The 12,985-nt window shown below is 37.7% G+C and overlaps 1 protein-coding gene across 1 annotated transcript in view; it reads left to right on the top strand.

The window, feature by feature from the left end:
- Positions 1 to 1,162: 1,162 nt before the first annotated feature.
- Positions 1,163 to 12,985, top strand: part of CD247 (CD247 molecule) — a 79,004-nt gene continuing 67,181 nt past the window's right edge. The window contains exon 1 of the mRNA XM_014517573.2: positions 1,163 to 1,305. Coding sequence (XP_014373059.1) covers positions 1,248 to 1,305 — 58 coding nt within the window. The 5' untranslated portion in view covers positions 1,163 to 1,247. The remainder of the gene's footprint in view (positions 1,306 to 12,985) is intronic.

The following is a 12,985-nucleotide window of genomic DNA, read 5'->3' as shown; positions in this document are numbered from 1 at the left end:
AGTTACTGTTCGTTTGAACATAATCTTATCCTATTGCTTGATTAGTTAACTAAATTAGAACCAAGCTACTAAAGATGCTTTGGTGTTCCCCATTTTATTCTTTTATTTTGAATTCTTTTGAGTAAAATTATTACTGGTTAAAGGTACTATGTTGTGATTCCTGAAAAGCCATATTCATTTTTAGACCATAAGCTGGTCATGCTTTCTCATGCTGCACCCTGCTACTGCGCTTCAAAATCTGTTATGAAAAGACAGTTTCAAGAGATGAGAATGTTGTTCAGCCCCAGGGCCCACCCAGTGCTTTGCTAAGAGTTGCAGTAAATGTAGCAGTGAAACTGTGATGCCTTTTGTTTTAAGGTATTGCATCTTTGTATTTCTAAAAACTCACAGTATAGATAGTGTTCAGCAGCCATTTTGTTCTCATTGTTTTTGTAGCCTGTACAGACACAGACAGAAGTAGTCTCTAAGAGAGAACACTCTGCATCTCCTCCCTTCTATTTTACAGCAAATCTGAGAACAAAATTGTAACTGGATTTTGCACACAGCAAAAACTCTTAGAAATTAAAATATGATATGTTTGAATCATAGTTACACCCAAAGGGCCAATGAAGATGGTGCTTTTTTGTCAGTCATGTGGACTCTTGTCTACAGAAACAGACCGACTCCTTTTACATAGATCACCAAATAGCCACGAAAAACATCTTTTTGTTGCTAAAAGTTGGATCTGGATTTGAATTAGTGACCCAGAGATGAACTGTTCCAATATCCCTTTGCCAATCAGCTCAGCCATATAGATGTCCAAGGAGTACTATTTTTATATCTTGCATTTTTTATCATCCAATTATGACTTACTGTATATTGGGTATAGAGTTATACATCTCTTTTGAAGTGTGTGGGTGAATATCTTACCAGATGCACTTTGTAGGCCTCTCTTAGGAGTTCAGATGGTGCTGAATTAGAATTTCTGAGGACCTGTCAAAAAACTAATATATAAAAGAAAACCCCAAACATCAATACCAAGAATAGAAAAACCAAACCTCTAAAGCTTCCTGGTTGTAAGGCAAATGAAGAAGTGTGTGTTTCGGCTACATTGCCAGCAGGTGGACTCTGACAGATCTTATAGACCTCGCACTTCCTGTGGAGGCAGCCAGAAGAACAAAGCCAGTAGAGGTGCCTTTTCTCCTCATCGTCCCACTAGCTGCTAAATCGTGGCCTCTGGCCCCCCAACACAATCTAGGGGGAGCAAGATGAAGTGGAAAGGGATTGTTATCTCCGCCATCCTGCAGGCACAGCTCCCAATTACAGGTAAGGCAGGCTTTTCATATTACAAGGACTTATTTTAAAACTCTTTTGAGGTGGAGAAAGAACACAATGTTTCTGTCAGATCCCCGCCCATCTGGCACTAGTAGAGTATCAATATGTGAACCTCTACCATCCCTGTCCTCCTAATTATGACTAGTTATGCACTAGTTCAGAACCGGGGCTGCAAGACTTGCCAAAAATGAGGTCTTTGCTATATAAAAAAAATCCTTTGGATGGTGGGGAGGGGAGAAGGAAGAACAGCAGCAGCTACCTGCCATTGATGAGGCCTGCCTTTGTTGTGTCAGAACAAAAGACGTGACAGCTGAATATCATTTTGTAATTAAACAGGGTTTCTGAGCATCACCCCAACACGTCTCTCTCTTATATTTAAGAAATAAAAAGTTGATATGCTGGGTGCAACCACTTCCAATAAGCTGCCTGAGAGAGGCCTTTCATTTTGCTAGATACAGTTATTGCTGCGCTGACCTTAAGGGCCACTTGAGTGTTTGAGAAATACCACACCCTAGCAGTTCAGAGGCCGCTGTCATGATATTAGGAGAAAAGTAGAGGCAGTTATTTCTCCTACCCCCCATCTTGTTACCTTCCTGTATCTTTGCCTTCAGCAGTCACAACTAATTACAGTGAGTAAAGTTTTCTTGACTTTCTGTACTTTGTGGTTGTGTATGAATCGACCCAGTTTGAGCTGACAGTGGAGTGAGTGCCGAACTTCCACAAATTAAATTAACACTGAGATAGTTTATAAATCTGAATAGATTAAAAGAACAAGTGAATGTATGTGACAGATACAGCACTCTTATGAGAAAAGTTTTGAGGACCTCTACATATTTTCAAATATACAAGGTTTCTGGTGGTTATCGAAAAATCCAGCATGCTCGCTAACACGGTGGGATGACCTCCAGTTAATTTGTGGATTTTTCACTATATTAGCATTATCTACATTAAGTATCCACCCTTACATTTGTGTTACTATGCAAACAATTGTGCCTATTATAATATTTATATGCATTCACATAAATTGCACTGTGTTCATAAGTAAATGTAAGATAACTTCAATGAGTAGGAAAAGTGCTTTCCTCAATCCTATATAGAATATTTTGAAAATGATGTTCCAAGGGATGGCAATCTTATTTTGATAGAAGCGCAAAGATCTGGAAGCAACTTAAGGGCAGAAAGTGTCTGAAAAGGTCCTTTTCCTGATGATCCTCTTTCTTTTTTTTTTCAATAAATAGAATATCAATATTTAGCATGTTTCAAGTTCGTATTGTACTCTTTTTTTTTTTTTTTTTAGCAAAAAAGCCATATTAAAGGAAATATATCAGGCAATGTAATAAAATCTGGACATTTCTTAAGCACCAGTCCTATCAAGACCTTTCTGTGGAACAATCTTGGGAATAGCCATACTCACAGGAAGAAACTATTTGAGAATAATACACAGCGCACCAAATTTTCCTATACAGTTCCCATTGACTTAAATAGAGCTAGTTGTTTATGTATCTAAGGGCAGAGTTTTTGGCTGGAGTTTGTAATATTAGATAAACCTTTTCAGTTTAGGATTAAATGGAGAGTTAGAGTAAGGATTCATTAAATCATTCTACTGATGTATTGATACACTAATAAAGATGGGAAGTACAAACCACTAATCTAGGTTAAACCTTTTAACAGGCAAGTGAATTTCTAGGAACAGACTACGGATCCTAAATTAAGAATCTCTGCTGTTGAATTACATATTGAATACGTGTTGAATGTGCTGTTGGCATGTTCTTAGAGAGAAGTATGTCTTTATTTTATGCAGAACAGGGTCACTGTAAGTCATGATGTGGAATTTTCAATGGCATATTACAATGTATTCAAACCATGGTGCTCAGGATTTTCAATTTACTTTATCATAATAAGGCTTGGTTCTGTCACAGACCACTGTAGGGAGATTTTTCTGCTTGTACAACTAGTCCACCAAAAGGTGCTGGCTCCAGGAATGGTCCTTGTTGCTCTTGACAGCATTGAACTAAATGTATCAAGCGATAGAACCTGTTTTTAAAAGAATAATCTAGGACCTTTCCTGGAGCCAGCACCTTTTGGTCTTTTCAAATTTGACTAGAAGTCTACCAGGTCTACAAAATTCTGATTACAAATTCCAGATGTTGAGTGGCCAGTTCATGCCCACAAATTTGAAGGTGGTTGGCATTGGAGTTTGACGAATTACAGGGAAAGGAGCTGCTGCTGAAATTCAGACCCAGGTTCAAATTCTGGTTCGAAGAGGTCAGGAGTGTTGTCTCTAGAGGGCCTAGTTCAGACCTCTAAATGTTTCATTAGAGGGAATTTATCAAAGAAAATAAATGCGCACTGACACTCTAAGCCAGGCCATTTTGTTTATCCTGCTGTTTAGGGAAAATTAAAAGATATTTTTTCTAGCTATAGTAAAAGGACCCCCCAAACAAAAAGCTCCCTGCAGTATTACAGTAGCAATATGGCAGTGTTTGAGGCAGTATTTTACAGCCAGTGCCTTTATTTTTCTGTACGGGTGAACAGGTTAATTTGATATCCATGTGTAAGAGTTCTAAAAGGGCTCTCCTTCCCTGTTTTCCACTCTTTCTTGGATTCAGTCTCCTCAAATCCTGTATTAAACAAAACGAGGCACCAGACTATTTTTGCCAGCTATGTCGAAGCTAGACTGTGTCCACCCTTGACAGATGTTGCTTGAAGTCGCTCAGTATTTTGCCGCCCTGTGTAATCATCTCTTCTACCCATAGGATAACGTGAGACCCAGGAGCCTTTGGCTAATCACCACACAGGCAACAGGAAGAAATGGGCAGGGTTGTGTTTTTAAGGTTCTTTTCTTCATTCCTTAGAAGTTTATCTAAAAGACCTGCATTAAAAAGAAAAGTCTTTACAAGTATATACAGGATAATGAAACAAATATAAAGGCCGACTATTTTTGGTTACCACTCCCCGCACTGTCTGTGCTGTCTTGGTGCTACCAGAAAAACCTACACGGGACTTAATTTTATAGTATTGTGCCTTTTTTTTTCTGTTCACAATGATTCATTAATAATTCATGACAAAAACTCAGAATTGGGAGGTTACTGTATCAGAGAAAATGCAGGCAAATGCAGCCTTTCTTTGTTAAGGGCCATTTGTTAAGCTTCAGCAGTGAAATGTTCCATTTCTTTAGTGATTGTTAATGTTATATGGCAAGTGCTTTCTATTAAAACACTTGTATGCTAAATTCCTAATGAGTGAGAGAACAGGTTAATGATGCACTCCTGCCTTTTGAGTGCTCCCTGTATGGAGAGTGTATTGAAAATGGAAGGAGCCGTTTGAAAATATATACTTTTCCATTATAAGTTTACTCTTGTTAGATTGTATTATGGAAAGAGGGGCCGAGTCTTTGCCTCAGGAAAACAATGGGAAATTTGGTAAGGACTTCAATCGGATTTAGTTAGTGGTTATAAATTCCTATAACATGCACTTTTGATGCCGGTTCTTTGTGATATTCTCTTATATAATGTAACATACCCTTATACAATGCTTTGAAATATAAAAATCCCAAAATAGTTTTGAACCTCAACAAATAGCATATGAATTCTATGTTTAAACCAGTGATAATTTTACCATCCTTCCTAACTTGAAATTATAGTCCAAAAACTATTCCTCGGCCCCAACAATGAAACAGAAAACTGGTCCAGAACTTGGAGTTTTGTAGATCCATAAAATATATCAGTGAAGGAACAGATGGGGATACTTTAAATAAAGTATATAGTATATCTGCTCAATTAATACAGCACAGATAGAAGACGTGAAATTTTAAAAAATTGATAGAGTATTTTAGCTGCTAAAAGCATCTGTTTTGTGTGTTCATATGTGCATATATAAAATATTTCACTATTGTATAAACCTGACAATAATCAAAAGCGACATTAAAATTTTACTGATACTTTTTTATTGCTAAAAATAGTTTATGCTTTCCTTGAACCTTGGAGAAGCTGAATTTTTGCAGGCTTTTCTGATGTGCATTAATGTATTTCCTGACATTTAGAGACTAGCTTTGGCTATAGTTCTGTTAATTAAAATTCAGTTCTTCCCCTTTAAAAAAAAAAAGTACATGTAATTTGTACCCTTTAAGGGATGACCTTTAGAACCAAATTTTTCAGAGGGAGCTAAAGGTATGTTATGTGAAACTCAATATTGCCATATGCAACAGGTTAATATTTACATATACAAACCAGATATATGTGCTTTCAGACAGATTGTTGAGTTTTCAGTTCCTCATTCTGCAAATGCAAATATTTATTGAATGCACAACGCTGGACAGTGAGTGTGTAAGTGTTTAACTGGGCACAGTGAATATGAGTCCTAGAATATTTGCACGCGGTTTACAGAAATACTGTGGGTATACTTTTTCTCCTCTCCTTCAGCTGGTTAGCTATTAAAATATAAAGAATCATATCTGACTGCTAAACCTTTAAACACATGTTCACGCGTATGCACATATGCACATATATGCACACACACGTATTGATGCCTGTGCAAGTTTCATTTTAATAAGAAACTAAATTAATTTTAAACAATATATGCCTCAAATATTTTACCTCCTTGTAAAGTCCTAAGAAGAAACCACCCCTGAAGTTTATGGTCTTTCCTCATAAGATAGGATTTTTCCTTTGAATTCCAAATAATGGCGGTCAAGTTGGAGAGAAAAATGTAACTAAAAAAGGGAAACTGAAAAAGCAGGGATGCTGCTACCTTCAATATTGGTTTTAGTATGTAAGAAGGATGACTGAAAGTTTGTTAGTTGGACCAACTAGGTTGCAAAGCTCATTCAAATGCTGTAGCATAAAATATTAAATCTTTTTGTTAAAAAAAACATAATCTTGCTGAAATAGTTCAGTTCTATCCATCTCCTGGCTTTTTTTTAGAGAGAACAGCACTAACAGATTTGTGAAAATTGTAATTAAAAGGAAAAACCACACAAGTAACTTTATGCCCTTTGGAGGCTCAGATACTGTGAGGAGGTAGAGTATAAGAATTGAGTTAGAGATGAATAAGGATTGCAAAAAGAAGGATCTATTTGGTGATGATAAAAGTTACAGTAGAACAGAGCAGTTTGGTAGTGGGCAGCAATTTTACCAAGCCTCGTGGTTTCATTCCAAGTCTCAATAATAATAATTGATTAATTATAAAGGTTTCAGAAACAGAAAGGAAGTAAAAACTTCACAAATTATTTTTAAAAATCACATGATTTTTAAGTCAGTCTCCAGATTTTGTAATCCTTAGGTAAGCAACACTGAAAATATGTTCCTTGACTGGGAAATTATTGACAGGGAACCAAGGGAAAGGGAATTTCCATAGTTTCCCTAAGTACAAATACATTGTTGAAGTCTGTTTATTAGGACACGCATTTCTTAAACAGGAGTTAAAAAATAGTTGCTTTTAGCCCTCCCAGTGAAATAGGCCACTTTGGTGAGAGCAAAAAAATAATTCTGGAAAAGGTATATCCTACCAATGTTTTTAGGGCAAAACTCATTGCCAGTGTCGTCATTCTGGATTGGTCCCAAAATACGAATAGTTAAGATGAACAAATAAACAAAATATCCCTATTAGAAAGAACAGACAAGAAGAAACTATATTCATTCCGCAAAGAATGGGATAAAACATTGGTCAGTGGCATTGTGAGATGGTAACATTGTGAGAGATGTCAGTGGGATGTAGATATTGGATAGAGAACAGAATTGGGTGAACGTTTAATCCTTGTTTTTAATATTTATTCAAATTCTGTAATAAATTTGTGTACACCCATTTTGTATTCACTTCCCATTGGCATTAGAGACGGCGTTTTACTGGTATGTGTTCATCAAACAAACCATAAATCCTCCCGGGCAAGTATTTTTTGGCATCCCTGCCAATCCACTTAGGTGATAAGATATTTAAGTAACATGAGCTAGCTAATGAATAGTGAGGACTGACAACAAGTTGTTCATGATCAATACAGTTAACATAACATTCTTTAAAAAAATAAAGACTTGAGAAAGCAAAAAGACAAGCTAAATTAATGAGGTCAATTGGCTTGCCAATTTTTTGCTCACTTAGAAAAAACATTTTTTTCAGCATAGATGGAACCTTATTTGAAAATGTTCAGTCATGTAAGATGTGTTACTGTTTCCCATCTCCCTTCCTTTGGGATACATTTCTTAATGAAACTGACAAAGTTTCTGATTCTGCTTTCTGATCCTCATGGATGTAACCTTATAGTCACAAGGAAATCAGCACACACACATTAGAAAATATAGCAGGGTTGTGAAGACATAATATTTGTATTGTACATACTCACATTTTGGAGTGAGAGAGGTTTTTTTGCAGATAATCCCCGGAGGAGATCACTGCTGATATTGATTTTACGTGGAAGATGCTCAGATAATATGGGGATGGGCACAAAACCTTCAGACAGGTAGAGCTAGAGAGAGGAAAAAAATGACTTTCCTACCTAAGATTTCCACTTCAGATTTTTGATCTTTTGGTTTTTATTAGTATGTCAGTAACTATCCATTTCAAAGTACAGTGGCTGCATGGCTCTAAAGGTCTGCCATTACAATTGAGTCAAATTTCTCCTTCCAGGGTTTAAAATTCAGCTGTATATATTTGTTATGAACTGAAGCCTGCAGTATAAGATCTCAGCTCAGGTACCCAATCTGTTTGTTTTTTTAAAAGACATCATGCAATCAAACCATCTAGCTATTTTTGATTTATAATAGTCAAAACAAAATTAAGTTCTTTCGCTAGAGGGATTAATTTTCCATTGTTGTCAGGCTGGTACCTTTCAATGGCACACAATTTGCTGAAAACGTTTAAACAAGGATAATGCTGCATTGCACAAAAATGTGATTTCTTTTGTTGTAAATTGGTCCTTAAAAATCGCCCTTATTACTGATTTTATGACTTAGCGCACTGTAATAAAACCCCATCATATTTATGTGCTATGGAACTCAAGATATTTTTTAAAAATATGGACTGCATAGCCTCAGACAAATCACTAAGGGTCCCCAATCAGGTCCATCCAGGCAGATTTTTACATCCACGTGGAATTCCAGTGGTTGTCTGGGCACATACAAGGATTTGTCCTTGCACTTCTGATTACATGATTGGACATTACACATGCTCCCTGTTGTTCCTGATGTCTGTTTCCCAGTTTGCAACTTATTGAATATAGTAATACTGGTGACCCTAAAGGGAATTTGTAGGGCTTAACTTACATATTTTTGTATGTAAAAAATATATAAATATAAACTCTTTAAGAAGTTCAAGTGAAAGTTACTTTACAAAAGTGTGAGCACATTTTTTTTCTTTCTTTTGGTGCTGTTGCTTCTTACCTGAATAATTCTCAGGAACTGTATGAATCCTGACTAGTTGCTTGGTCCACTTGTATTCGTCATTTAATTTGTGTCTGACTATCCAAATCATAGTCATAGGGTGTGTCTACATGTTGCCATATGTTGATGTTGCTACAGCGCCATGCTTCCTTTTGGAAGTCCTAAAGCACAGCATAGTAACTGCCTTTACTGCACTGTGCTCATAGCGCATGGTTAGATTTCACCGCTATGTCACCCTAGCAGTGTGCTAAAATGGGGGCGTGTGCTGCTACAGCAATGTAGCTGCTGATCATGTGTAGACCCACATAATTGCTATGTTGCCGTAGCGTGCTATACGGCAATGTAGCATGTTGCTACGTTGCTATAGGGTGATGTGTATATGTGCCCATAGAGTCATAGTAGGGCTGGAAGGGACCTCTAGAGATCATCTAGTCCAGCCCCGTGTCTAAGGCAGGATCAGCTCTATCCAAGCCATCCCACATTAGAAGTATTTGTTCTCTGATTATCAGTATGGACCAAAATCATTTGCTTGCTTGTTTGCTTCACCTGGTTTCCTGGTCACATGTTCTTTTCACTAGTAATGGGCCTTTCTGATCATAGTGATTTCCAAACCATTGATTTCCTGTTGGAAATTTATTAAGCCTTCATCAAGTAGAGAGAGACTTGTACACATATTTTACTAAGGCTGGTCACATGAGTAAAGTTATGAATGTAAGCTAAGTCTTTGCAGATCCAGGCCCTCAAGACAAAGGAGAAGTGCTGGTAAATTAAGCAAATCCACCATTTATGAAAGTACTTGTTCCAGTTCCCTTTTCCTGCAAAGGAGGGAGTGCATGGTACCAACACTGGAGTCACAAGTTGCTTCATTTTTCACGTAATAATTTTTGGCTTAAGCAGTTTAAAAGCAATGGTTTTTTAAATTTGCTTTTTAAATGGACACACACACCTGAACACCTGAACATTGTTATGAAAGTGATCCTGCTAGGACCTGAGAAGACTGAGGGTCTGGTAGAGCATGATCTTTAGCTGGCAGTTGAAGCTGTGCTTTACTTTCAAAGTTAAGAGCAAAATTGCTTATTAAAGGTATCTTGAAAGAAAAATCAATTCTCAACAGCCATTAGACTTAACTTCTACATCCGCTTCAGTTTAAAAGGTTTTTTTTTATGTTGTTGGAGAGGGATTAAATGACGTGTATATTTAAAGAAATCTCCACTGCTTATATTACATCAAATAATAACTAATCCCAATCAAAGTCTTTTTCTAGGATGCCCCGATTCCATCTGCTTTTTCCAGTTTAGTAGCAAATCGATGGGGCTTTTTTCTTTTATACATGCACAGCAGAATGGCACTGGGAATATACTGAAAGTGGAAAAAACACCCACAGTGCAATACAGAAGCTTGACTAGGGTGCACAAGTCAAAGCAAATAGTTTCGGATTGCTGCAGAACAGGGCAGTTCCAGTTCCAGCACAATAACTCGTAATTTTTTACTTTCTTTAACAAGGTAAATAAGGTTAGTTGCTAGAATTTGATTTTTCCCTCTTTTAAATCAGGTATAGTTTTACTGGAAACACCATCATCCTATGTATTGTGATTGTTACAGAGGATTCCTAATTGTTGCTCAGGATTTGAGAGGGCTTAGGAGCATTAAATGGTTTAAGTCAACTGTTTCCTCAAGCAATTAGCAGTGGCATCTTAGTATGTGATCTACATCTCTAATAATGAATGCTTGTACTTTTGAAAGTATTGCCAACCCCAAACATTGAAACAAGCACGAGTGAGACCACAGAAATCCATGAGATTGGCTTCAAGCTTTATGGAATCTTAAAAAATAAGGTTTCCTTATTTTCCTTCTCATTTTTGAGTCTTTGGGGTGCACTTGGGTTACATTTTCAAGCTTTTCCGTACAACGATGATGGTTAGAAACTTACTTTCATAAAAAAGTGAAAGAAAAAATTCTTTCAAAACCACTTATTTCTGCAGTTGGGAGAGGGGCTTCAAATTACGTTGCTTTGATCTCCTGCTTTAAAGCTAGAGATAGCTAGAATTTATGTGAACCAGGAAGAACTGGGATTTTACCTCTCCTGCCTGTTCATGCAGTTAAATTAATCTCTTACTTCTAATAACCTTAGTTGTTATTTTACTACTTGCCTCAAGACTCAGCAGTGCTATATTTGTTGTTCCTGTTTATAAGTACGCCTGCATTGGCTGAGGAGTAGCAGGTTTTCAGACTTGATACAATTCTGCTTTTTATAATTCTCTTAAGCAAGTTACAGATATGAACCTTCAGCTTTATCTTGTTGTAACATCTTTTCCAAGATGTTTTTATCTGATTTTCTTTCTCTCAGCTGCGAAGAGATAGCAAACAGTTTTGCCCCCTTTCTCTGTTGTTCTTTTTAGGTATTGAGCCACACTGTTTGATAGAAGTGACAGTTTAGTAGCCTTGGCATTAGCTTTAAAATAGAGGTAGGAGGGACCTGATTTTACCCACCCTGTGAAGCTTTTCACGATTTTGAAAATTGTCTTGTTCTGAATTGGGATGAAACCAAAACCTTTCAGTCTTTTGAGGAAACACCAGAGACCTGTCTGCAAACAGCCACCAGCCTGTAAGTCAGATTAAAGCCCCTCAAGTGCCTGACTAAAACTGTGTGCACCAAATCACAAGTGAGAACCTGGGCCTGTCAAGCTGGCTTTCTGTTGTTTTGACCAGAAAGTGCATCCTGTATCTCATAAAAAGTTCCCAATGAACAACTTGTCGGAACTGGCAATAAAAGTTTTCCTTTTGACAAACTGGTATTTTCCTACAGAAATCTGTTTCATCAAAAAGTTCCCAACCAGTTCTATTTTAAAACACAGTTCATAGGGTCATTTTGTTCTCCAAGATTAATGAATTTAATATCACCCATTTTGTTGTGCATTGTTCTTTTGGAAAAGAGTTATGACAGTCTTGCATATTCTTCATATCTTTTTGATAAAAATAAGGGTTTTTTCCCATTCAATGTCTTTGTCCAAAAAATTCACTTCCCACCCTTTGGAAGTAACTGCACTTCAGCAGAGCTGAATGGCCCAGCCAGATCCTTGAGTGTGAGACAATCTGCTGACTAGCAAACAGGGTAGTTGCTGTTCTCTCTCAGGTACGTACAAAACACAAATAAGAACTCATATGATCAGCTGTTACTGGAACCTGATCCTACTGTTTCTGAAACCACACTTTCTCATCCCTGACCACTTCAGCTCAGTTCTTTGGATTTTTGTGAGATGGGGGCATCAGGCCCAGCTCTGGGCTCAATAGTATGCAGAAATTTCAGGAGGCAGCAACATTGAACATGCTCAAGCGGACTGTTGTCTGACTTGTTCTTATGTCTCCCAGCTCTCTAACCTGGCAATCCTGACAAACTTCAAAAGCCCAGGTTAGAGCAATGGACATTCTTTTAGAGGACTGTGGTGAGGGAATCAGAAGAAAGGGTTCAACTACACCACTAGCAGTACCTAAGCTAGCCAGTTTAAAATTAGCTCAGGTGGGTATCTGCATGAGCCACAGTCCCAGCTGTGGTTACACTGTCATGTACCTTTAACTGCAGGGTTTTGGAAAAAGGAACAGTCTCTCATTCTGTACTGTGCCCAGCTCAATGGGGCCCTCATCTTATTTGGAGTTTTGAGGTAGTACTGTAAAATGAGTCCAACTGTAGCCTCCTCCTTGGTTTTCCTGTCTCAAATGCAAGCCAAGGCATTGCTCCAGGCTACTGTTAAATTGATGGGCAGGTAGGATTAGGACAATGTAGACTAAGTCCACAGAGGGGAAGCCCCAACTAAGCTTCCATGCCTGTAAAATATTTAGCTCTTCTTTAGCATTTCTCTTCCATAGATAGATGCTTTACATAAGAATATAAATATCATTCTCCTCATTTTACATGCGAGGGAAAGTGAGGCACAGACTGGCCCATGGTCACACAGTTCAGTGGCAGAACTGGGAATAGATACCAGCTCTCCTATCTCCCATACTGCTGCCCAAGTCACTGGACTATGCTCCTTCCTACAGGAACGTATGTATTTGTTCTGACTCTCAGTGGTTTAGACTGAGAGATGCCCTGCCTGACCAACTACATTGCCAGTGCCTGCTTAGGCTATAAAAGTCCCAGAAAATTATTTTTCTTTTCCCCCTACCCTATCTATTATGTCAGTGATTAAGACAGATGTCGTATGCATGCATGCATATGAGATACAGGTGTGTCAGTGGATAAGGGTGAGCAGATGTGTGTAATGTCAGTAATTAGGGATGAAGAGAGTAAGGGGTGCAGAGAG

Source organism: Alligator sinensis, unplaced genomic scaffold (genome assembly GCF_000455745.1).
Source record: "Alligator sinensis unplaced genomic scaffold, ASM45574v1 scaffold19_1, whole genome shotgun sequence".
In the NCBI taxonomy this organism is placed as follows: domain Eukaryota; kingdom Metazoa; phylum Chordata; order Crocodylia; family Alligatoridae; genus Alligator; species Alligator sinensis.
The sequence above is the reverse complement of the archived record's forward strand: the minus strand, read 5'-3'. Positions and strand labels throughout refer to the sequence as shown.